This window comes from Brienomyrus brachyistius, unplaced genomic scaffold, assembly GCF_023856365.1.
Source record: "Brienomyrus brachyistius isolate T26 unplaced genomic scaffold, BBRACH_0.4 scaffold49, whole genome shotgun sequence".
In the NCBI taxonomy this organism is placed as follows: domain Eukaryota; kingdom Metazoa; phylum Chordata; class Actinopteri; order Osteoglossiformes; family Mormyridae; genus Brienomyrus; species Brienomyrus brachyistius.
In genome coordinates, this window is record NW_026042324.1 from 903778 (window position 1) to 930000 (window position 26223).

At 40.2% G+C, this 26223-nt stretch overlaps 1 protein-coding gene across 9 annotated transcripts in view; it reads right to left on the minus strand.

The window, feature by feature from the left end:
- The window catches only part of LOC125723477 (SH3 and multiple ankyrin repeat domains protein 2-like), a 205170-nt gene that overhangs the window by 26537 nt on the left and 152410 nt on the right, over positions 1-26223 (minus strand). For 4 of the 9 annotated variants that reach the window (XM_049000079.1, XM_049000078.1, XM_049000087.1 and 1 more), the window contains 5 exons: positions 6619-6754; positions 5693-5773; positions 2330-2353; positions 676-735; positions 290-411 (listed from right to left, as the gene is read on the minus strand). In XM_049000079.1, coding sequence (XP_048856036.1) covers positions 290-411; positions 676-735; positions 2330-2353; positions 5693-5773; positions 6619-6754 — 423 coding nt within the window. The remainder of the gene's footprint in view (positions 1-289; positions 412-675; positions 736-2329; positions 2354-5692; positions 5774-6618; positions 6755-26223) is intronic. The other 5 variants (XM_049000080.1, XM_049000081.1, XM_049000082.1 and 2 more) reach the window with 4 other exon arrangements.

The window sequence follows — 26223 nt, forward strand, 5'->3', positions numbered from 1 at the left end:
AGTCTTGGCATCAGATTAAGGTGAACGAACTCTCTGACATTCAAAAGGGAAACAATCTCTCTGATACAACAGATACAACAATTATTATGAAATGAAGCACAGCTCTCCTGTGAGGGAACAGGCAAATGATTCAACCATATTTTCAATCATTTTTTTCTTAGCAGGAGACAATCTGTATCTCCCCCATGTCTCGGGCTCTGACAAGTTTCATGCGCAGGACTGTAGTCACCTCATCACTTCTGCTCAAAGTGGAGCAGCACCCAAGAGAGATGAGGCCGGCTCTACTTACATCCATGTCAGTGGTTGTAGCAAAACACCTGCTGGATGGTCGCGGCTTGATGGTAGCAACCCTCATGTCAACAGACACATTTTCCCGTGTGGGTTTCTGGGAAGGCATCTCATCCACTTTGTCTGGAAAACATAAGCCATAGCCCTTGACAACCTGCCAGTCATCCTCCAACAAACTATCTCAATCAGCCATCAAGCCAGTGATTAAAGATCCTTTCCATAATGCAGATAAGAGAATATGAAAACCAAACAGAATCAGAATTTCAGACAGTGGTCAACGTCAAAGCCGTGCAAGCTTTATCTGTTTGATCAGACTGCTCTTAGGCCCAAGCTGCTGCGCAACATGCTAGCAGTTGTTTGTGAAGCCACCATGCATTGGGTGATTACTTAGTGTGACTTGAAAAACAATCCTCTTCTTCAGACCCTCAATATTTGAAGGCTTAGCATCTATACAGAAACGGAAGAGAAGGAAGTTCAGTGCTGGACAGGGTGTGCCATGAGGCAGCAAGTTAGACCACATGCACTGTCATCTTGTAAGCCACACAAGGCTCATGGATTGCTCCAACGGTATTGGTATCTCTGTTAGGTATTCTATCTTATATTCTGTAAGCAGAACAGAGCTTTAATGAGACTAGTGGAAGATATAGTTTCACATTTATTCATCACTGAATACCAACTACAGCCATACTTTTGATCATCTAACAAGCAGAATGCCAAATAGAAAGGGAGAATGCATACTATTCAGCAAGGTTAATGAAACGAGCTGTGTTAGAAGGACATCTAATTTAAAGCAACCTAGAACATCTAGAACACTACAAAAAAAATTTGCTCCTGTCTGACAGACACAAGCAGAGCCAGCTAAATCCACCCCACTTCAGCATCATGGTTCTGGAGGACTGTAAATTTCAGATTTACAAAAATACATATATGAAAAATTAGGCTTAAAATGTCCATTTCATATAATACAGTCAGAAAAAGGATTTCTGGATTCTATGTGCAGAGAGGGGCAAATAAATCTGAACACACCCATTTGCAGAAGACCTTATCCTCCCTTGAATCCAGCTTGTTTTTCTACTAACACTACCTACCACCACAATATCACCAGCAGCTTCCCTTCCCAATGCAGAGCCTCCTAACATATCAATGGATCACTGGATGGGGGACCAGGTCAGCCCAGACTACTCCTCCTCTTGAAACCATCAGATTAATATGGTAAGTTGCAACAGAAACACTTGAAATGTCTTTGACTCTGCTTTCCAGGTGGAATGTTTCTATATTAAACAAATGCAGCACTATTGCCATGGCAACAGCTTGTGTCTCACTGAGTCAAAGAAGCTGAAATATTATAATGGCTTTAAAGAAAATAGTGTCTACTGTTGGGAGAAATAATTTGTGGAATCTCTTTCCTTACGTAAAAAGCAAATCAAAAATTGGACACCAAATGCCCTGTTACCTTTAATCTTGTGCTGTATTGTTTACATATCTTATAGAATCATATATTTTAAAGAGTAAAGGGGGCTTTCAAAAAGAAAAGAGAGATTATTCTTGGACCAAATTAAGGTAAATACAGATTTATGGTATTTAGACACTCAAACAGAGTGCTGTAATATGTACAGGAATAACCCTCAAATGATGGCATAGAAGTGTATGTGATATTTAAAAATATATTTCATAAATAACGCAGAATTTGTTTTATAAATTACATATATTTTTATAAAAAAATACCATGGTAATACAGAATATATAAGGTTGTAGTTGACCACTAAAATAACCATCTTCACAACTGAAAAAATATGTCTTTGTTTAAATATAGGCTTGAAATTATTTGAGTGCATTTTTAACATCATGCCGCTTTTCATGGTGCTTTATAAATATACTATGAGAAAGAAAACAGTTACCATGCAAACTTAATACACAAAGCTGACAGATCAATAAATCAGCACATTTTTTTAAATAATAAAACACGAAAAATGTGTGGTCAAATAATAAAGAAATTACTAAAATAAAATTTTTTGTATAAAACATGCCTGTATAAACTTACCAGCCTTCTTTTTCCTCAAGGTGGCTTGAAAACAAAAAAATCAAACTTTAATACTTGAGATACAACTCCAAAGACAAAAAATATTCTACTAGTTGCAACTCCCTACACAGTGAAGTGAATTTCCTATTTAAAGCACTGATTTAACTATAAAAGGAGGTTCTGCTTATTTCCAAAAAATAAGCACGAGATATAGTGGAAGAACAGATTCAGCTAGTACTAATTATAATTGTAATTATATGTTTTTCTCCCCAGAACAGATACAAAATTACTACATTGCTAACTTGTGACATTGTTTGTTTACCTGAATCCAGACTACAGATTGTACAATGAGTTTCATGGCAGCTATTCATACACTGAATTGGTTTTGACACTGCGACTGTCGATTTAAGTAAAACTACACTGGAGTAGCAGGTTTTTAAACCAGTAATATACACACAATGTCTTTGAAATGGTTTTACAGACTGTGGAACATTTTGACCTTATTGACACACCACTGATACTCCTGTGTATACATGTAACAGCAGAAACACCAACAAAAAGTTGCAGAGAAACAGTGATCAACATAGACAAGAAAAAAGAAACCTTTAGAAAAGACAGGCCAAGGTAACTCTGTGGCTGCTGATTGCCATTGACCACAATAACATCAGTGAACATGGAAATGCCATGAAAAGCACAGGCAGGAACCACAGAGAAAAGCAGGATGACCTAAGAAAGGCAGAGTCTCACACGCTGCAGAAGGCAAAGTTACTAGAAAAGTGCTAGGAAACATTTTCATAACTTAATATCTCCCTAGAGAGCCTTTTATTTCTGCTGATATGGAGGTACAGTAAGGCCTGTGCTAATATCCTTCCCAAGCATAAGAATACAGAAAACTTTTCTTTTTACCAGAGGGTCATTACAGACAAAATAAATAGATACAAAACATTAGAGGCATATTTCACATTACGTAGCTGGAAAAGGAGGTGGGACAAATATTGTAATTCAGTTCAGAAAGAATAACATCAATTTTAGCCTTGGCACAAGGTCAATGCATGGGAACAGATGGGAAAGAGAGGAAAATCCTTTCTGATCTTGTCTATTCTACCTCAGTGGGATTAGTTTCATCTATTCATATACTACATAATTTAAAAATGCTTTATGAGAGAGATGGAAGGCAAACTAGTGAGGTTATCATATTTAACTAACAATATTCTCTCAAACTATGTCCTATGCGGGTTTTGGGAATCAACGCGATTTCATGTGAATTCAACTGCAGAAAAGAGAATATGACTGAAAAAAATTTTTTTTGCATACAACCACATACAAAATTTTACTAAATTCTGCGCTTAAAAAATAGATTAAGACAAATGTAGTATGTAACTTTGTTCTAATGTAATTTGTCTGGAACTTGTATTTCAGTACAGACCTTAATTAAAAAAAAGTAATTAAAAACTCTCAATGAAAAAAAAAATGAATTGCCATGAGACTTCCACTACATCAAACAGTACACATTTTTGGGAGAGACTTTTTACATGTGTACTGTACTGTACCATATAAATTCTTTACAAAGCAAAAAAGTGTGTGTGTGTATACACACAGACACATAAATATATATTCAATTAATTATTTGGTAGATTTAAAGCCACTGTATATTGTATTTTTTGTGAAAAACCTGAAAAGTTATTACTTGGATAGAACTATTACAAGTAGTATTTTTATTTTGCTATTTCTTTCACAACATTAAACTCCTTAAAAGTGCTTGATATTTTATTACAGAAAAAAGGCCAATATATTACTCAGTTTTCAAAACATCCATCCATCCATCCATTTTCCAAACCGCTTATCCTACTGGGTCATGGGGGGTCCGGAGCCTATCCCGGAAGCAATGGGCACGAGGCAGGGAACAACCCAGGATGGGGGGCCAGCCCATTGCAGGGTACATTCACACACCAGTCACTCACACATGCGGGCAATTTAGCAACTCCAATTAGCCTCAGCATGTTTTTGGACTGTGGGAGGGAAACCGGAGTACCCGGAGGAAACCCCACGATGACATGGGGAGAACATGCAAACTCCACACACGTAACCCAGGCGGAGACTCGAACCCTGGTCCCAGAGGTGTGAGGCAACAGTGCTAACCACTGCACCCCCATGCCGCCTCAGTTTTCAAAACATTTATTATAATAAACGTGGATAAATTTATAGACTTAATAGAAGTGTATCAATAATTATTGCTCTGCATCACCCCTAGTCTTCTTAACAATTACTTTCGATTAATAAACAAATCAATATGCCTCAGTGACTCTGGCCTGCAGTACATCTACAGCAGGTCTTAGCTGCCCACAATTCCTGTGCTATTCGCTAATGATAGTATCTTGGACAAAAAAAGACATCTTATCTGTTTTTCAGTTTATACTAATAGACACTGAATGAAACAGGTACAGTTTAGGAAGTTAGGATGTGTTTTTGTGGTCAGACAGACTTAACACTAATTCTGTCTGTAGACATTGTGAAGGGGTCTGGGGCTGTGTGGTCTCACAAACAGGAAAAAACACAGACAAATGCTGGTAGGTTCTTAATAATAGTGCTGTGAAATGGAAATGGAAAAGAGACACGGAGGTACACAAACAGAACAGGTCTGAAAGGGCAGCAGCCTTATTTCCTGACTGTGGAGCCCATTTTTAGTTTACTCTAACAAATGGAGACCTGGTGAGAATTGTTCTCTTTTGTAATTCCCACTAATAAATCTCGCTCATCCAGTGTTCTAGAAATGGTTGCTTTTTGTCACAGACACCATGCTAGCCATCTCAAATGGTGTCAGAACAACCTAAAGATTCAAACGTAAAGTTTTCGTTTAAAAAGTCATATGTTTGAATCTGCAATACACAGTCAATGTTTCATGTCAAAGGATAGATGGACCATCGGAAGCAGTTAAAGTCACAGCTCTACTTGTGGTGAGAGAAAACAATTCATGGAGAAGAACAGAAGTAGGAAAGCAAAGTTGCAACATCCCGTTTTGGACAATTATGTGAGGCGGGGACAAGAAACATATGGAAAGAACATCAAAATGAGAAAAAAACACCCACAAATAGAAACGAAACAAAAAATTATTTCTGACTGCTTACCTTTGTCCACTAATTGCATAGAAAAAAATTTGAATAATGATTAGAGAAATGTGTCACATGATTGAAATATCCACTGTGACTTTCAGTTTTGTGTAACAATAATTAATAAAATTATATTGCCGGTTCCCAGCCATACTGTGTCTAAACTTTGACTTGTTCTTTCCCTTTACAAAGGCACATGAGCCAACATGCCGCATGTACAGTCTGCCTTTCCAATCATCTAGAGCATGCGTTTACCACTCAAATTGGCCATGCTTACCTAGCTCCTCGAGTTCAGAGGTCATTGACTTAGAGCGCATGGACAATGCAGTGGTCGGTGCCCTCTTTGGAGGTGGAGGTGCTTCAACAATAGATCAGAGACAAAGGAAAGGGTGGGAAATTTGGATTTAATAGACTGAGGTGTATCAATCAGCACAAAATCCAGAAGCAGTACAACTCCTGGACTTTTCCATGTAACACCTCAGACCAGAGCTCCTAAACAGGACTGAACCCTGAAGGAGAAAAATTGATGAATCTGAACAAGAAATGCAGATGGTTTTGGGACTGATGAATTAATACAGGGACCCACTGCTATGTGCTTGTGCAATTGATTTCTAGAGTCTTATGCCATGTTCAGGATAATGAGCTAAGCTCAACCCAGTTCCAGCACCAATAGTGGCCTGTAGCAGCGCAGTGAAGGCACAGAAGGAGACACAGGTCCTGTTTGCTTCCTGCTGAAGGAGGAGGGCCCAAGCTGGACGCCAGCAAGACAAGGGCCTGCTCCCAACAGGCTGCGCTGGCACAGGGAGCTGGCACAGGCTGGCATCAGGAGCTCTGGCAGTGGCTCCAGCAGATTTCCCCCCAGCAAGAGCCAGGCTTTGCCTCCAAAACCCCCCTGTTCCTTTACACTGGGATCTCATCCAAGGCACTCGGGGAAGACAGCAAGCCATGCACAGCTTTTATCACGCATCTGTGTCATTACCATGCCCATGAAATGAGCTAAATGACTAGCGTGGGGGCCTGGGACAGCCCCTGTGTCCCAGCTGATTAGTTGGTCATTCAGTCGGCCTCAATGTGCTGCAATGGACAAAAGGATAAACAAAGCGGGTGGATAGAGGAAGGCTGCAGTCCTCCTGCCCTTTCACTGCACAAGGGAAGGCATTAGGATATGGGGAAAGCCAGCATGACTCCATGCGGCAGGTTTACCTTTTTTCCTAGCCGTGTCCTCTGGGTCCAGATTCCGGCTGACCGTTACCACTTTTATAACCAGGTGGTTGCCCCCCTGCCTGATCATGTTGACAACCTGCCTGTGGCCGACTTTCACCACATTGTCCTGGTTGACCTGAAACAAAAAAGAGAGGGAGAGATGTGTTGCATCATACTTAAACATACACTCAACATAATTTTCAATGGACATATACAGCTCTGGAAAAAAATGAGAGACTGTATACGTTTTAAAAATTTGTATTTTTAAATCCTGGTTTAATCCTGGTTCTATTGGCAGAAGGCTACACTGAGAGGCAGTTTGTTTCCAGGCTCAAAGACAGCAGTACACAAGAACAAGGTAAAGAAGGAGACACTGGCAATAACCAAAAACTAGCCAGGTAGATTGCAGAAGCAACTTTCTAATGCCAGAAATGACTGTCCACTTATCCAGCAGTGCCTCATGAATCGGAGGATGACCTCAAGTGACCTTTAGAAAGAATGGGACACATTACAGTAAGTGGTGAGAAGTGTATTGCTAGTACAACTCTTAACAGGCTCCTAGAAGCAGGACTGAAGTCTCATAAAACAAGGAAGAAGCCCTTCAACAATGAGAAGCAGGGAAGAGCCAGACTGGAGTTTGCAAAAAATGTATATTTTACACAGGTGCATATCCATAAATTTAGAAATGAGTGTAGTGAAACCTTTTTCTTGTGGTCTCTTAATTTTCCAGAGGTGTATGTATGTGCCTAGTTACTAACTACTAGGGCTGAATGAGGTCTATTTAAAATCTAAATCGTGATTTGAAACATGTGGGTGAGTAAATTATGCAGGCTGCAATTTTGCAAATTCATTATACAGCACGTCTGACCCAAGATATAAAACTGTCCTGAGAAGAGTGTTTTTTCCCTGTGTGACATTCTCACCAATCAGAAATGCCGTGCTCTTGGCGTGACAGTCATGCTCACCGAACAGACGTGGCCAAGTCAACTGTGTATACACCCACAAACAGCAAACACGTGAAACCCGAGGAAAACATTACATTCGTGGCACAAAAAAAAATTATTCTGCTGCTGTACACTCGTACAGCAGAGTTTATGTTTACAAAAAAGTTTTGCATATTTGTGCTTTCAAAATCACAGATTTTCAACTTCACACTTGCACATATTTTAGAAGCCGTGTTACAACCACGAATCAGCATTACAAGTGCACAAACTGGGAAGGAAATCCTGTATTTAGATTTCTTCCCATCCCGATGGCATGTGAATGGAGCAACATTTTGATTGTCAGGTGAATTCAGCCAATAATACCCCCGCAACAAAAGTCAAACGATTTTTGACTGGCTGTCGTGGTCTGAGGCACACAGATCCCACCCACTTGCCGTGCCGTGTCTGGCAGTTCAGGGTTTTAAAACCTTGGGTGCATGGCAAAGCTGCCAGGAATGCCAGCATTCTCAGCACATGTATATTGAGTTTGTTGACTTGTAATCCCGATTCGTCATTGCAATGTGGCTTCAGGAAATATGTGCAGATGTGAGTTTGAAAACACAATTGTGCAAAACTTTTTTGTGAACCAGCTTTGCTGCATGGGTGTACAAAACTAAATTATAAGTACACAAATCTATTTAGATTTGCATAAGAATATAGACCATCTTTAATATTTTGATAGTATCTCATGTGATAATACTGAATCACATATTTTAAATCTCATACACACTGAATATTTAGCTGAAGCTTTAGCTATCGAGATTTGATATTTTCCCTAATTCATTCAGACCTAGTAACTACAGTCCTGTGTGTTGGTAAAAGCCACTCAAGGGTGCAGCGTGCATGATACTGTATATGTCATTGTTTTGGGGTTCATGAGAGATACAGTTTGCCAAGTCAGTGCAGTCAGAGCACTTTGAGTGCAAGTGACAGCTGACAGTTTAGTTACAGCGCTGAGCAACTGTTAATATGCTGGAGGTCATTTTCTGTGCTCAAAAAGCAGGTCAGGCAATGTTTACAGATTGTAAAACCGTACATCTGTTATTTTCCCAATTTCCCCCCAAAATAACAGTGGTAGATTTCACCAAGAAGAGCTGATGGATGATTTTGATGATCATTTTCAAATTGAGTAGCATACTCTGGAAATCATCTCATGAAGCCCCGATGGCGTTAAGATAATGATATAAACCAGTTCTTTTTTGCGACACTTATTAAACAGAGGATTACACTCTTAGAACATGTATTACTGCTTTTCATATTCTAACCATCCTGAAGCATCCTCACTCCAGCTTGCAAGCAGCAGCTAAATAGTAAGAAATCATGCTGTCAAACAAGAAAATTCCCAGTTATGTTACCATTAATATACTGATATTGATGAAGCTGGTGCTGAACATAACTGCAAAAATTCAAACCAACCAATTCCATCAAGCATAGTCAACATCTTACAAGTTACACAACGATATTTAAAATCAAATGCAGAAAGTTAGGGAGCTTGTGGAAAATAATGGCATAACCTGCATGCATTACAGCGTAATCCACTGATCTGATGTATATCTGCACATGCATGCGAAGCATGTCAAAGCCAGGGCCACGTGGGGCCCTTTATCTGTATCTGGCAGCACACTGAGCTGAGTGACACCATTGGGGTGATACAGGGAACCTCCGAGGCCCAGTGCTCAGTGAGCAGTCAGCTACATTAGTTAGGCTCACTTCAGTGTATCCGTAACAGAGGAGCTACCTGCCAAGAGAGTGCACCACATCAATGGTGGCCACTGCAAAAGCCGAAGCCAAAGTCTGTGCTGGGTGCAGTGACGAGAGGGAGTGGCCTTTCCAGCAGAGTGTGGGCTCACATCCTACTGGCTGAGGGACCGATTCCGGTGGAAAATGACTACTGACCTGCTCTTTATCAGCTGTGTGAGAACTGGATTTCAAATTTATCATTATACTGTACCTCATGGACAGCTGATTCTATACTAACATAATTAGCTGTACGTTACAGACTGAAGCACATTAACTCGGTCTGTCAGGCATTACATTTTCTAAACTATTTATTTTTTACCTGGTTCATTAACATACAGTTACTGCGCATTCAGTGCTGGCTGTACCTGTCACCAAGTTACTCCTTTGTCTAATGTGGTTGTGTGCGGCTGTAGCAGTTACTCTAAAGGTCTGGTGATGGAGCAAAACATACAAAGGACATACAGTATATTCCATGACATCATCCCTGTTTGGACAGGTGATTTCACAATTGTACCCTCCTCAGTATCCTGTAGCCACAGCTGCAAAGCAACTTATTCATAAAAAAGAAAAACAATTTTGGTAGTTATGAAGAGGTTTCCAGAGCACCTCAGCAATGGGCCTGCAATGTTTATGAGATAAAGGGTAGATAAAGGTAACCGTGCAAAAGAGCCATGTCTACTTCAAACACTGTCAATAATCCCATTTTAGAAAAGAACAAAACACAATAGAACGATCTCAAATCAGGAGGTCATCAAAGGGAAATTTTATAAATATACCCAGTATTTGAGATGCTGTACTCTAAAAAAAGACATGTAACTAACCATAAAGCAAAACTTTTAGTATGGAAAGACCCACACACACACACACATACACATACACGTGCTAGGTATCTATATCTTTTTGGGGACTATCCACTCATTTCTTTGGACATAACCCTAATCTCAGCTATAGTGTAACAACCTTAACCCCTACCCAGCCCTAACCTTGACCATAAGCAGCCAAACTAAATACAAGACTTAGTTTTTTGATTGCAGTCACGGATGTTTATGAAATTGAGTTTCCCCTTGTGGGGACCAAAAAATGGTCCTACCAATGTCAAAATAACAGGTTTTTATCACATTGTGCGATCGCTTGGTTGTCACAACATAATATATACATAGCACACACACACACACATATTTATGAAACAATCTAAAAGGATAAAAAGACAAGGTCTAAGATACCAGAGAGGGCAGAACATGTCGAATGGAGAAAAGGCTGTTGGTGGGCTGTCATTAAGAGTAAGGTTATGTGAATAAGGCCAGAACTCAGATGTCATCAGCCAAACGACAATGTAGGAAAGGGCAAAATGCTGGTTAGTGTAGCACTTCTGCTGTGTATGTCTATGCTCAGGCAATGTTTAACATAATTCTTGGTTATTAGACATGAATCAAATTCAGAGAGGATAACAGGGCTGAGGCTTATCTCCAATATATATAGGTCTAAGACCTACTTCTTCAACGGGCACCTTGTGGGACCCCTGCATGCTACCGCAATTTGCCTTCATTAATACATTTCCCTGCACCATAATGCCATGCAAGCAGGTGGGCTCTCATGGACAGCCTGGGGCTCACATTCATGTGAGGGAGAGACTTTCAGATGGCAAACTCCCATGTTCAGAAGCCCTGCAAACTGTGACACCGGCTGCTTGAGTCACTCGCTGGGCCAAACGTCAGGCATATAAATATACATTTTGGCAACACGACATCATATAAACAGGACTTAGTCTTGGATAAACTGTTTTATTTTATTGACAGGGCAGTTCTGCATCACTCTCGTGTTTATCCAGACGGCTCAAGATGATGGGAACTTTCTTGCTGCTTTGTGCAAGGCCTGTTCCAGCAGGGAGCTGCACTGTACAGTTTCTCACTTCAGACAGTGGCCATCCAGATGTAGCACCCCAAGACACAGAGCATAGCTGCTTTGTGCAAGGCCTGTTCCAGTAGGGAGCTGCACTGTACAGTTTCTCACTTCAGACAGTGGCCATCCAGATGTAGCACCCCAAGACACTGAGCATAGCTGCTTTGTGCAAGGCCTGTTCCAGTAGGGAGCTGCACTGTACAGTTTCTCACTTCAGACAGTGGCCATCCAGATGTAGCACCCCAAGACACAGAGCATAGCTGCTTTGTGCAAGGCCTGTTCCAGTAGGGAGCTGCACTGTACAGTTTCTCACTTCAGACAGTGGCCATCCAGATGTAGCACCCCAAGACACAGAGCATAGCTGCTTTGAATCTGCGCACTCTTGTCAAATTGGGCAGGTGGGGCCCGAAAAACAATAAAACCATATTAAAACTATTATTAAAGTTAACAAGTCACATCAGACTGACAATAAACTTACAGTAAGCGGCCAAATAAAGCATTTAAATATAACTGCACAGCTCATGACTCATTTTCTTGCCATTTGATAGCACCAATATGCTTTGAAACAACTGCTAAGAGAAAATTTAGATGAAAAACCACAGCATAGGGGACGATGCATCATCTTAGGCAGTGCTGACAGCCACACAAGGAGGATGTCATGAAGAATGGATCAGCAGATCAAATGGTGCAGCAGGGCATAAGAAACAAAATCTGAAAAACATACCTTTCAGAGGTATAAATGCTGTAAATACATCACATTTTTAAGGTTTCCTTAACCTCCTGAAGTACAGTGGCCCCAAAATATTTCTGGACACATAAACCATGCTTAAAAATGTTAGAAATTTATTCACTTGCATATCCAAACAAAATAGCAATCATGTTGAAGATAAATACCTTAAGCGTGCTTTAAGCAAAACATTTAACAAAAAGTTATTAGGTAGGTTGTAAATTGTCAAACGACAGACATACTATTCAAAACTGGGTGTCCAAATACTTTTTGGGATCACTGTAGATTTTATCTACGGAAAAATTATAGAAAAATATTAATGTTTTTTGTTTGCACAACAATAAAATATAATGTACGTGCACCACAAAGATTACCCTGTTGCTCATCCCCTGATATAAATGCCAAATTTGAAAACCCATTTCTAATCTAATTATGTCCAAAATGGCTATTTCTGTCTGATCGCTTCATAATGGCACACCTCAGGGTGCTTCACTGTGATTGGACTAACTGACATATCAGCACCTTCCAAAAACGCCAAGGGAAATTAGATGATGTGGCAATCACATTTCATGGTTCCGGTTGCTGTGTGGCTGACACATGGTCTAACAGCTGCTCCCATCAGAAATAAAATCTTTCTGATAACCTGCGATGTTCATAACTAATCTAACTACACACTGCATTCTCTTGAAACAGGAACTGAGGAAAAAGTCTGCTGGTTATATGAGATGTTGGTAATATCAGTCTGAAATAGTTTTAAGACCCAGCAATGACATTGCTTTGTTCAACAGGGCTGGCAGTCTCAGCCCAGCACAATCAGACAAGGTTCATTATGATGCATTTGTTCTAACAGCTGTAAAAATTGTCACACATATATGAACTGTCTATACATAAACACATGCGCAAACACACAGGTTCTTGTTATAAATAAACAGAAACATGCAAAACTCAGACACACACACACAGAAACTGTCATTCACACATGCGCACATATAATGCATGAAATATGGGATGATTCACAGTATGAATCATTTTAGAAGGATGAGATCTAGTCTCTCCCTTGTTCTTGCCCTTCTCAGGGGCACGGTGCTGTAATTCACCTGTGCCGGCGATTGGTGGCTCTGCAGCGGGGATCGGAGTCTGCGATGGTGTTACCAGACTGGCCTGCTAGTGACTCTTGCAGAGTACGTTATGTGACGCCTGCCTGGGTTAGATTAGGCCAGACCGCTACACTTCCCAACTCTAGGAAGGCAACAAAAGCATGCACTGATTCACAAGGATCAGGGGTTATGTGGCCCAGTTTGATTTGCTGTACATCGCTGTTCCATATTCCGATATTCTGTGTGTCTGGATAGTGTTGCTGCATACACCTATGAGCTAAAAAAATTATAACCACCCTATGTGAACCAAACAATGTTCACTATCTCGTAGAGATGGACCGATTACAATTTCCTTGGCCGATTCCGGTTTTTTTTTTGCAAGTGTGATCAGCCCATATCGATTTTTGCCAATTCTGATTTTCTTTCTAAGAACTATAATTGACAACATATACAAATGAAAATCAGCTTATTTACAATGCTACATTTTATTTTCATATTAAAGCAAATTGTTAAACTTACAGGATCTTCTCTCACTTAAATGTCTCAAAGTAAAGTGCTCTATGACTGGAAAGAGGTTGCCATACACCCAACTTTATCTGATATATATTACTTTACCAAACAAGAGCAAGTGCAACAGATTTAAGAAACAAAACGAATGTCAGTTAATTATACCATTATACAGTCTGTTTAAATTCACCAGATGATACATACCAAACAGTCCCATCGAACTTTTTCTCTTTTTTTACTTGTCATAAAATAAGAAACTCCATAGGTTACAAACCTCCAAATAAAAGTTAAGTGTACTATACTCTTACAAATAATAATTGGTGCAGGGTAATATTATTAATAAGAACATCGCATTTTATGCACATACAAACTTTATATCGCTAGTAAGCTAGATTATGATCAGACTTTTTCATACCTTCATACTGTACGGACATTATAGAGCGGAGGGTTAAACTAAAACATTTTTACTGTCATAGGAAAAAAACCTTAGCTAGCTTTGCAATTTTAATGATTACTCTTTTTCAAGATTATCTAGCAAATGTTTAATAATCAGTTTACAGTTTACCTCCAACGTTTCACCATGTTTTCATGGTGAATCCAGAACATTTTGTTTTGGATATACATGTATGACAAATTGGAAGCTTTGCGTCGTCTTCACTCACAGAGGAGAACTTCCATGCTATCGACATGTCAGTGTGCAGCTGTGAGACTATTGTCTGTGCCGCTGTACGTATGGGTTTGCTGTATGCATAAAACGGATACATGTCACGGCTAGTGTCTGATTCAGGCCAAGCATGCTGAAAATCAGCCGATTCCAGTCCTCGGCCGATCAATTGGTGCATCTCTACTATCTAGTAAAAATGATGCGTGTCAAGGTCTGGGATATATTCGATGGTAGGCTTAACATCTGGTACTTGTAGACGACACTCTGAATGCAGAAAAAATGGGCAAGGATAAAGACCTAAGTGACTCTGTCAAGGGCCAAATCATTAATAATAATAATCAATACTTTATTGATCCCCATGGGAAAATTGTCTTTATGCCTCCCTCAACTTGAGTTAGTCATCTGCAAGGGGCTGGAAGTTAAGGGCCTTGCTCAAGGAGCTGCATACATGCTAAAGCAGGGTTTGAACTGGTGACCTTGTGATTACAGGCACAGCCCATTGAGCCACACGGTGCCACCGTTCCATTAGGGCAAGATGAACGGGTTAGAGCATCTCAGAAATGGTAAGACCTGTCCACTATTGAAAGTGCCTACAATGCGTATGTAAGGGTCGGTACTAAGCCTGGGAGCAAGGAAAGAAGGTTGCCTGGTCTGATGAATACCATTTCCTGTTGCATCACGTAGACGACCGGGTAAGTGTTGAGCATCTGTAGGACAAGTCCGATCCACAGCTACGTAGCCTCATATGCAGCAAGGCTCAGTGCTTTGTGTGCTGTAACACATTACTCCTGTCATCTTCATCAGAATTATCTACCATTTGTGCCACAGTAGCCCGTCTGTTGGTTTGTACCACATGGGATAGCCTTTGTTCACATCTCTCATCAATGACTCTTGAATGCCCAACACCCTGTCAAAGGTTTGTCGTTTTTCCCTTATCAGATCATTCTTTTTGGATACTCACCATGGCTGACTACGAGAATCACACAAGCCTTGCCATTTCGGAGATGTTCTGATGCAGTCCTTGTCATAATTACTCAGATTTTTATCTCTGCCATCTAATATATCCCAGACCTTAACAGAGAGTCAATGTTATTCTCTTGAAATAGGGACTGTCATAATGTTTTGGCTCATGGGTGTGTGCTGACATGATCCCTGGGCACATGTCCACTGGCACAAAATTACCTAATACATCTTTGTGGATGCCGTTCCCTTTCATAAACCTTGCATTTTGTAAATCATACCAATCCTGCTCAGGGTCTGGTCTAAACTTGTCATAAAATTAAACCATTCTTGAAAGATCACTCAAGGTTGAAGTTAACAGCATGGGGTTTTACAGTAACAATTAATGACTTCCTGTGCCACTCAAAAGTAGGCCTGCAGCAGTAAATGGAACCATGCAGTTACTGTATACTGCAGCTACATCTAGAGTTTTTTATAGACAAAAGTACAAGCAGTGTGGTGACATAAATGATTCTTTTGATATCGATATATGGATGCTTGAAGTATGGATGTAAAGAAAAAGTAGGCTAGGCTGAAAGCTCAGACTTCTCTAGATTTAAGTGGGTCAAAACTGCAGTGTTCATACCCACAAGAGCTTGTGGATGTACATGTATATAATTCAGTGAGTCATACATTCATACAGAACGAAGATAATCATTGACTGAATATTAAAGCAAATTTGAAATATCTAACAAACTTTGATAATTAGCTAGTGGAGTAATTGTATTTCTATTTTTGTATATTTTAAAAACACCGTACATAAGGGTTGAAATATTCCTAGCATACAAATTTATAGTAAAAGGTATACAGTTTACAGGTTTTCCACAAAGGAACTTTTAATAGCTCCTGTAGTCCCCAAATATAGATATGTGTTAACAATGCAAAGGTTGTGGGTTCAGATCTCAGGGAGCACACTCAAATTTTAACCCTTCTCTCTACTGTCACTTTGAATAAAAATGTCAGATAAATAGGCCTATGTAAAATTACATACCATACATTCTCAGATTTTCATCCACTTCTCACAGCTGGGCTTCTGCAGAAAGCAACCCCACTCCAATTCCAGCTACAGCATTGGCTTTTGGGACCTCAGCTCTGTCATCATCAGCTAAACAACCAAACATGAATGTGTGATGGCTGGATACACTGCTTCCTTCAGCAGGCCTAATCCTACTCATGCAGCTGCTACGTACTCAAATCAATGACTCCAGATTGCTGAATACAACCATGGAGAGAAAAAAAAAACTGCTGAAAAACTGTTCCAAATGTTATACACACTTTATTTTTCCCATTTCAATGCTGCAGTTGCCAAACATTGAAATCGAGCCTGCTCTGTTTCTGTGTATACCCTTATGGTGGCCTCGGGAAGGAATAGTGCAAGATAAATTCAAGCCCTAAAGCAGAATGGGCTAAAACACTCATGAACTCCTCATATGGTACTACATCACTGCTCCATAACACAAAATATGGCAAGCGGGGCACTGTTCCGACACAAATGAGGTGCCTGACACAATGCTGTTCCAATCCCGGCATTGCTCTGTCATTGTGTGCTTTCTCTGTGTCCTGTCAGGTCCACTTGTGTACTCTGGGTTCTTCATGTCATCCCAAGACATGCAGCTGGGTGAACTGAGGTTTCTAAACTTCTCATAGCATGTAATTACACATGTGTATGTGGCCAGTTACAGGCTGGAATACCACTGAGGATGTTCTGCTTCCAGGAATAGGTTCTCTGTGCTGGATAAGTGGTTGTAGATCGATGGATGAATTAACATATATGTATTTGTGAGTGTCCACCCTGTCCAGATTAGCAAACACAAAGCAGAACTGGGACTACCTCTCTATCTGGTAGCAGACAAGGTCTGGAAAGTCCTGACCCACTGCAGCGCTGGCTTTAAAAGCAACTCCTCAGGTCTAAGCTTCTCTGCTGGCACCAGGTGAATGATTAGTACATATACATATAATACATATGGACAAAATGGATTGGGACACACCGCTTATTCAGTGAATTCAGCTGTTTCATTCATACCCATTGCTACAGATGTATAAAATCAAGCACCTAGCCATGCAGTCAGGTTTTCAATCATTTGTGAAAGAATGAGTTACTCTGAAGAGCTCAATGAATTCAAGCATTGTGCTGTGATAGGATGCCACCTTCGCAATAACTCAATCTGTGAAATTTCTTCCCTGCTACAGTAGATATTCCAAGATCAGCTATAAGTGGTATTAGTGCAAAGTAGAAGCTGTTAGAAACAACAGAACCTCGGTCACAAAGTGGCAGACCATGTAAAATAATAGAGAGGGGGTCAACGACTGCTGAGGTGCATAGTGCGTGAAAGCCGGCAACAGGATATTGACTGAATAACTACAGAGTTCCAAATTCCCTTTGGCATTAACCCCAGCACAAAAACTGTGTGCCGTGAGCTTCATGGAATGGGCTTCCATGTCCTAGCAGCTGCATACAAGCCTCACATCTCCAAGTACAATGCCACGCATCAGATGGAGCGGCATAGAGCATGGCGTCACCTGAAATTTGAGCAGTGGAAACATGTTCTGTGGAGTGCCGAATCGGTCAGTCTGATGGATGAGTCTGGTTTTGGTAGATGCCAGGAGAATGGTACCTGCCTGACTGCATTATGCCAACTGTAAAGTTTGATGGGGGAGGGATAATGATATGGGGTTGTTTTTCAGGAGTTGCGCTAGGCCCCTTAGCTCCAGTGAAGGGAACTCTTAATTCTTCAGCATACCAAAACATTTTGGACAATTCTATAATTCCAACTTCATAGGAACAGTTTGGGGAAGGCACCTTTCTGTTCCAGCATGACTGTGCTCTAGTACACAAAGCAAGATCCATAAAGACATGGTTTGATGAGTTTGGTGTGGAAGAACTTCACTGGTCCCGCAAAAGCCCGGATCTCAACCCCATCAAATACCGCTGGGATGAACTAGAATGGAGACTGAGAGCCAGAGCTTCACTCATCATCAGTGCCTGAGCTCACAAATGCTCTTCTGGAAGAATGGGCGAAAATTCCCAAAGACAAACTCCAAAATCTTCTGGAAAGCCTTCCCAGAAGATTGGCAGCTGTTATGGCTGCAAAGGGGAGACCAACTCCATATTGATGCCTATGAATTAAGAATGGGATGTCATAAAAGGTTTAATGGCTAGGTGTCCCAATACTTTTGTCCATATGCTGTCAAGCTTATATTGCCGTGGACCACGCAGATCACATATGATGCCTGTGTATGCATGTTTGTCCAATTTTTAAAGCGAAGCAGAAACAAAACAGCAACATGCATTTAGGTATGAGTGTCTTGTCCTTTAAGAATAATCTCAGCACAATTCCTCACTGCTCAAAACATGATCAAACCTTTCTGCAAATGAGCTGATGTGGATCCAATGCAGATCTGACACAGAAGGCCAGGGTCTTGAATCAGTAGGCTGAAGACTAACTCGAGATGATGTTTTCTGCACACTCAGTGTGTATGCACATGAGCAGCGAAAAGTGAAATTCCATTTGCAAACAATGGGCATCATCTGACTATCAGTCCTAGAGCTGCACAGTGCATGTGCCGAGGCGTGGGGACTTGAAAAATTCCAAAAATACACATGATAGTGTAATGTGTGCCTTTCAATCAGCCACCAAACGTTTAACTAGAGTTAATTCTGAATATGTGTGCCTGAAATGGCCAATCTCCTGTGACCCTTAACCCCTGCTCCTCAGGGGCCACATGGCAGTAAATGTGATGCACATTGTTGGTGTAGCTTAGTTATTATGGCTGCCATCATGTGCATCACACACAATTCTCTATCAGAGCGAGGCTGCAACTCCAAGGTTTTGTTCAGTTGCTGATCACCTGTGGGGGCACACTCTAAAAGGCATGTAGGACAGCGTTACTTGACTTGGGCCCTGGAGGTGTCAGAAAAAATGCTGCAGAAAGAGGGCACCTCCTATTATAAAGGAAAGCCGGATGCTGCAGTCACTCTCAGAGCAGGGCCTAACAGGAGCATGTTATAGATGAGGAGGCAAAGGGATCCACACTGCTTAAGCTGTCCCAAGGCCTTTGGGTGCTGGGGTGGGTGGGGGGGCTTGCACTAACACAGGGCCATTATGTAATCCACTCCTCACATGAAAGTGCATCACCAGCCAGATTACACAACACTTAATGGGCAGTGAGAATGCCTGCAGGTGCCCAGGACCCAGATGACAGCGTTTCTCTTTATGTTACTGAAGATGGGCATAAACTCAAATAATTACATATTCATTACTTAAAAATAGTGCATGGCAACAAAGGCGGTGTTTTAAAAGGTATGTATTTCTGTTGGCAGGCATACTGTATTTCACTGTCAAAGTTAATTAGAACAGGTACAAACTAACCAGGACAATTCAAGTCTCAGTAGCCCTCAGCTGTGTATCCTTGAAGACCAAGTCATTTGCTGTTGATTACGATCGAAAAGGCCTATGGTTAATTAATAATGAAAATCAGAAATAAATCAAATACATGAGCTCAACAATAAACACACTGAGACCAAATAAATCTGTACATTATGGTATCACAAGCAGTAGCAGCAGTCGGTCAAAAATATAATTAAAAAAAAACAAAATTTGACCGGAGAAAAACATTTAGTTCACCCTTAACATGCAAATGTGTTCCAGTCTGAGACATCATGGCAATGAAGGCGTCATGGTGACAGAGTCCGCTTATGTGAGAGTGGCGGCCTACACCCGTGGAGGAGGTGGGGGAGCTTTCAGCGAGCATCCATCAAACGGCGCGACTAGTGCAGTGCCACGGGAGCAGTGCAGTGCTACGGGAGCAAAGCAGTACCACAGGAGCAGTGCAGTGTTACAGAAACAGTGCAGTGCTACACGAGCAGCACAGTGTCAGAGGAGCAGCGCACACCACACAGTGCCCACCATGAAACAGATGAGTCCACAGTGGCTTAAGCACTACTCCATCTGACATATACACTTTCAGGTCATGTATAGCTTAAACAAAAACTGTTTATGGTTATAATATGATTAAAACAAATATACAACTATAGCATCCTTCCTATGCACAGCATGCTTACTATGCACAGCATGCTTACTACGCACAGCATGCTTACTACGTACAGCATGCTTACTATGCATTCTAGTAAAAAAAAAAAAATGAACTGCTGTTAGGTCAAAACCCAGATATTGAGCTTTTAGCAAGACACTTTTTTCTCTCTTTTTGTATACACTACCTGTACAAATGATTAAAGCTGTTGTAATTACTGAATAAAACAATCTAATGAAAAAAATAGTAAAATAATAGATGTTTTTCAAGCAGAGCTGGTAGATATGTTGAAGTAATCATATAGCAGAGTCATCAAGTAACACTTCCCTTCATGTGTCAGACAGAACAATAAGCCATCCATTCATATTGACTGTATCAGAGCAAGAATAAAAAGCTGCAACGAATCCCTATTGATTAAAGCTGACCCGCTGAATGTGGATCCTTCACTGCAGAATTACAGACATGGCAAGTATAAACCCTTTTAAACTTTCATATTCCCCCTGGTGCTCTGGTGTTTCCTGGATGGTTTTAAAGGGTTTTCAATGGTTATGAACACCAGATGGTGTTGGGAACGGTCTGGACCATTTCTACAGCATCCCAGCTCAGCTGAGTTAATGGCTCTTTTATGGTAATCAAAACTAATTAAAAACAAAGCGGAGTATGGGGTGGGGGGTTTCTTCAATATAATGTGTTTAGATTAGGGCAATGATGGTCACTGCTGTGCTTGTCGCAATGGTAAAATTATGTCCGAACTAAATTGTCACTACTATAGCAATCCTACATGAAAAAATGTAACTGCTTGGGTCTGACATAGCATAAAATAATTAATTCATAAACAGTGATTTAAGTGACTTAAACAGTCCACTTAATTGCATCAATAGAGTGCATGGCTGACTTGAAGTTTTAGGATTAAACTAGACCTCTGACTCACCTTCTCATCATCTGACAGGGACAGAGAATTCCTTACAGAGCTGAAATCATTGTGACATTAAGCCCAGAAATGTGCACATAACCCACACCCATTTCCTATTATGGGTTTTGATACAGAAGGATGGTTTTATAGTTTGCAATGCCAAGGACACCATTTTAATCCTTCTTGCTGATAGCAGATACCATCCTGCAACATGTCTTTATCTAAAAAGAAGTTACAGAATCTATTATCCTTCATTCTGCTAAAGTTTCTGTGAAATGGGGTTTACTTCTATTTAAGGGGAAGTGTGTATTATGCAGGCAAGGGGGAAAGCTACGGAAAATAACTTCCCATATATCAAAAGCTAAGGAGGGATGCAGGGAATCTCAGCACACATATAAAAATAAGGAAGACTTTGCCCAAGGTACTGCAGTGGACAGATGTTGGTAAATAACACGCTGTGCTACAATCGAGTGCACTACTTAAATGCCACAATGATTATGCTTGTAGATAAGATGCCATTTAATAAATCTAAAAGATTTCTGCAGAGAAATTAACAGCTTGCAATAAATGTTTGACACAGCACTGTACACGCAGTGCCCATATTACACACGAGATTTGTTCCCAAATTCCGTCTTTTAGTCAAATGTGTAGGTAAGTCAGAAAAGGTACATATGGTTCTTATTTAGTGTCAGTTAGTCAAATGTTTGTCCTAGTATGTGCTACATATTTTCTGCACTATACCTTGAGCCGACAGACCACACAAGCCGAGCGATGTTTTCATAAGGGTCACAAAGTAGTGCCTGAGTTCATTAACTCAAATTTTCTATACAATAGGCTTTATAGCAGTGAATTGTAAGTACAGGATGTCCAGAATTTGGATGTTCTTAAACTGGGGACTGGCTGTATATACAGTATGTATAAAACCACCAGTAAGACAATATGACAGCTTATACACATACTGGCACAAAACAAACAACTCTATCAGTGGAAGCTTACTTTACTGGCCTTGAGACAAATCAAAGAACCACAACAGAGTCAAACCATTTACCAGAACTTCTCCAGTAGAGTGGGACCCCCAGATCTGCAAATTCAGTAACTTCAGTTTTTGATTATTTAACAAAAAAAAAAAAGTTTCAAAATGACAGAAATGGTTCATTAAATTCCAACCCTTACGCCAAGCGAGTAATGACTAAAGCTAAGACAGGCAAGCTAAGCCATTTTTAAGCAAGTTTTTCTCATTACAGGTTATGTACAACAGGGGTATATGATACAATATTTTTCATAGTAAAATGTAGAACAGCAAGCTTCTGAGTTCATTTGTTCTTTGAGGGGTATAAAAAGCACAGTTTCCATTGTTCTGTCATCCTTTAATGCATGACATGTCCTCTCTTGAGAATTAGGCTGAAATGTCAGAATCTCTTTCACTCAAGACATTACAGGACTGTATCATAACATACAGTATAATGTACTTTATGATTACTGTATTTAATGTTGGTCTTACTGTGCATAATGTTGGTAATGTCAATGGCAATACTTTACTTAAGGCCATGTTTTTAGTAATTTATAATCATTCATAATGCATTATAATGCATTCACAAAGCATTACAAACATGGTTATAATTATCCATTAAAAGATATTATAGCATGTTTATTATGCATTATGACTGCCCTATGAAGCGCTCATTTATAATGCACTATAGATACCTTTATAATGCAGACTTGAATCTCAAATTGAAATTCTCATGCCAGCCAGCTGACCAAAGTCGGAAACTGCTTTGACCCTGTTCCTTTCTGTTTTGATCTATTAGTTGAATAAAACCCTGTTTTAATATGCAAGTGTTTTGTTTGCGGAAAAAAAATGGTTTTATTTGTATTTAATTTAATGATAAAGTCCATATAAAACATTTAAGAACTGTCATGTTCCACATTACGAGAGTTAAATCTATGTGCTTAAAGACTATGTTCAAACCTAATGGAATGATAGCATTACAGATGTTTCCATCAGGAATCTGGAGTGGATGAGGTAGACTAATCCATGTGCGTGCCTGTGTACATGCATGTGCATACTATGAATAAGCCTGTCAATTTCTTTTGACTGCATGTACTGTCGATTCAGTCTACTGAAGATACAGTAATTTTCATTGACTAAAACTAGACTAAAACAAAAAAAAATCAGTTGACTAAAAAATGATTAAAACTAAGTTGCATTTTCGTTAAAGGACTAAGACTAAAACTATTTAATACTGGATGAGTTTCCTAAAGCATTCATAAAGCCTAATAAACATGACTATAATGTGATAAATATTTATAGACATGTTTACAATGCTTTATGAATTCATTATTATATGTGTTTATAAATTACAAAAAATATTACCTTAAGTGTTACCGTAATGTCTGTGCATAACTTTAATGCACTGTGCATAAGTTTCCCATATGTATGTACATGAAAATCATATTATATATGGGGTCTGCAGATGGTTCACTATCATTACAGTTCAGCTATTCACACAGGGTTCAGAACGCATCACGACCACTGTAATTCTAGACTTGTGCAAAAGGAGACACCCTTCTCTAATGATAGCAACAAGCCATTGCTATTAAAGGTATCTGTGGTGCCTCTCTATGAAGCAAAGTTTTGTTGAAAAAGGGAAGTAAAATGTAACATTTGCAGATTCATTTAATATTTCATGGACATATACTTTTCTTTGTTCTATGAATCTGAAAATGCAGTAAATAAATAATACATTGCAAAGATGTCTGCAAATGAAACCAAAACTGAGCTGTTCCACATCCCCAGTAGTCAGAAGGAACTAGCTCAAGATTAATTAGTTAAAAATATAATATAATATAATATCCATCCATCCATCCATCCATCCATCCATCCATCCATCCATTTTCCAAACCGCTTATCCTACCGGGTCGGGGACGGGGGGGGAGCCTATCCCGGAAGCAATGGGCACGAGACAGGGAACAACCAAGGATGGGGGGCCAGCCCATCACAGGGCACACTCACACACCATTCACTCACACATGCACACCTATGGACAATTTACTAACTCCAATTAGCCTCAGCATGTTCTTGGACTGTGGGGGGAAACCGGAGTACCCGGAGGAAACCCCACAACGACATGGGGAGAACATGCAAACTCCACACACATGTGACCCAGGCGGAGACTCGAACCCGGGTCCCAGAGGTGTGAGGCAACAGGGCTAACCACTGCACCATCATGCCACCCCCTAATATAATACAATATAATATAATATAATATAATATAATATAATATAATATAATATAAATTACAATTGGTGTATACTTAGTCACACATATGGAAAATTTAGGCAGTCCAATTTACTTAAATTGCATGTTTTTGAGCAGTGGAAGGAAACGGGATCCACAGAAAAAGGTACACATACACAGTGTGAACATGCAAATGCCACACACACAAAGTGGCAGCAGCGCTACCTGCTGCAACACTGTACCGCCCTGACATTTCATGCATGAAAGGATCGCAATATACTGCCGCATTCAAACTATCAATAAGTTGGGCTAAAACATTTTTACTCAATCACAGGAAACCAAATTCAGCAAGCTTGCGATTTTAATGATGGCTCCTTTTCAGCGTTATCTAGTATAAGAGGCTTACCGCCAGTGCTCCTCAATGAGCTCTGCATGCATTCTCCAAGATAATCATAATCAATCATGTCCATGCTGACAGTCTCACTGATAGATCTTGTGGCACATTTGTGAGAAATTAAACAAAAATCAGTGAAGAGAGGAAATGTGAATAAGAGCTGGCTACGAAAAGACCTTCGCCTATATAAATATTTTGTATTCCTTTGAGATACGATACCGTGCAGAAGCAAGTGATTTGTCACTTTTGCTTTTGGCCTGCTGGCACAACGCAGGGCACCACTAACTTATTTGTCAGACTCTGTTGTTGGATAAGTTCTATATGGCTATATAGTTCATTTTCAACTCCTAAATAAAAGCAAAAACTTCATATATCGCAATATGTACTTTTCCAGTATCGTTCAGCCAAAAGAAATACGTTCACAAAGAATGAATTATAATTAATTTTAATTGGTTAGCTCTATGTACAATATTATGTAAAATGATGTGGATAAGCGATGGGGCTGGCCTTCATTTTAGCAGCTGTGATTTTGTCGTACAGGAATCCATCCATCCATCCATTTTCCAAACCGCTGATCCTACTGGGTTGCGGGGGGTCCGGAGCCTATCCCGGAAGCAATGGGCACGAGGCAGGGAACAACCCAGGATGGGGGGCCAGCCCATCGCAAGGCACACTCACACACCATTCACTCACACATGCACACCTATGGGCAATTTAGCAACTCCAATTAGCCTCAGCATGTTTTTGGACTGAGGGGGGGGGGGGGAGAACCGGAGTACCCGGAGGAAACCCCACGATGACATGGGGAGAACATGCAAACTCCACACACATGTGACCCAGGCGGAGACTCGAACCCAGGTCCCAGAGGTGTGAGGCAACAGTGCTAACCACTGCACCATCATGCCACCCCTCGTACAGGAATCGTACACAGTAAATTAAGCAAAATAATTTAAGTGAAAGTAATAATAAAGACAGGTTAGGCTACTCCAAGAGGCTAAATGCCACATATCTATGGCTAAGCTTGCATTATTAGGTAAGTCCATAAAACCTGAATGCCTTCCTTTAACATATATTTGCATTGCAGTCGTTATGTGCTGATATTGAAGTCCTGCTTTGGAATGCTGTCAGACGACTGCATTTTCATTCAGTTTTAATGAGAAGTGCGTCCACACACATGATACTTTCGGTCTTTATTTAGATTCGAATTCTCTATGCACTGTCCTCCTTCCGCCATATTGCCAAATAATCGATTAGGATTTTTATATATTTGTTATCAATGCTTTTTAATAATCAATTAATCAAGTTTAATCGAGTAATCATGACAGCTCTAATGCAGTTTAATTCAGGGCTGTCACTATCGATTATACTAATAATCATCTACCAATTAATTTGATGACTGGGTAATCGTTTATA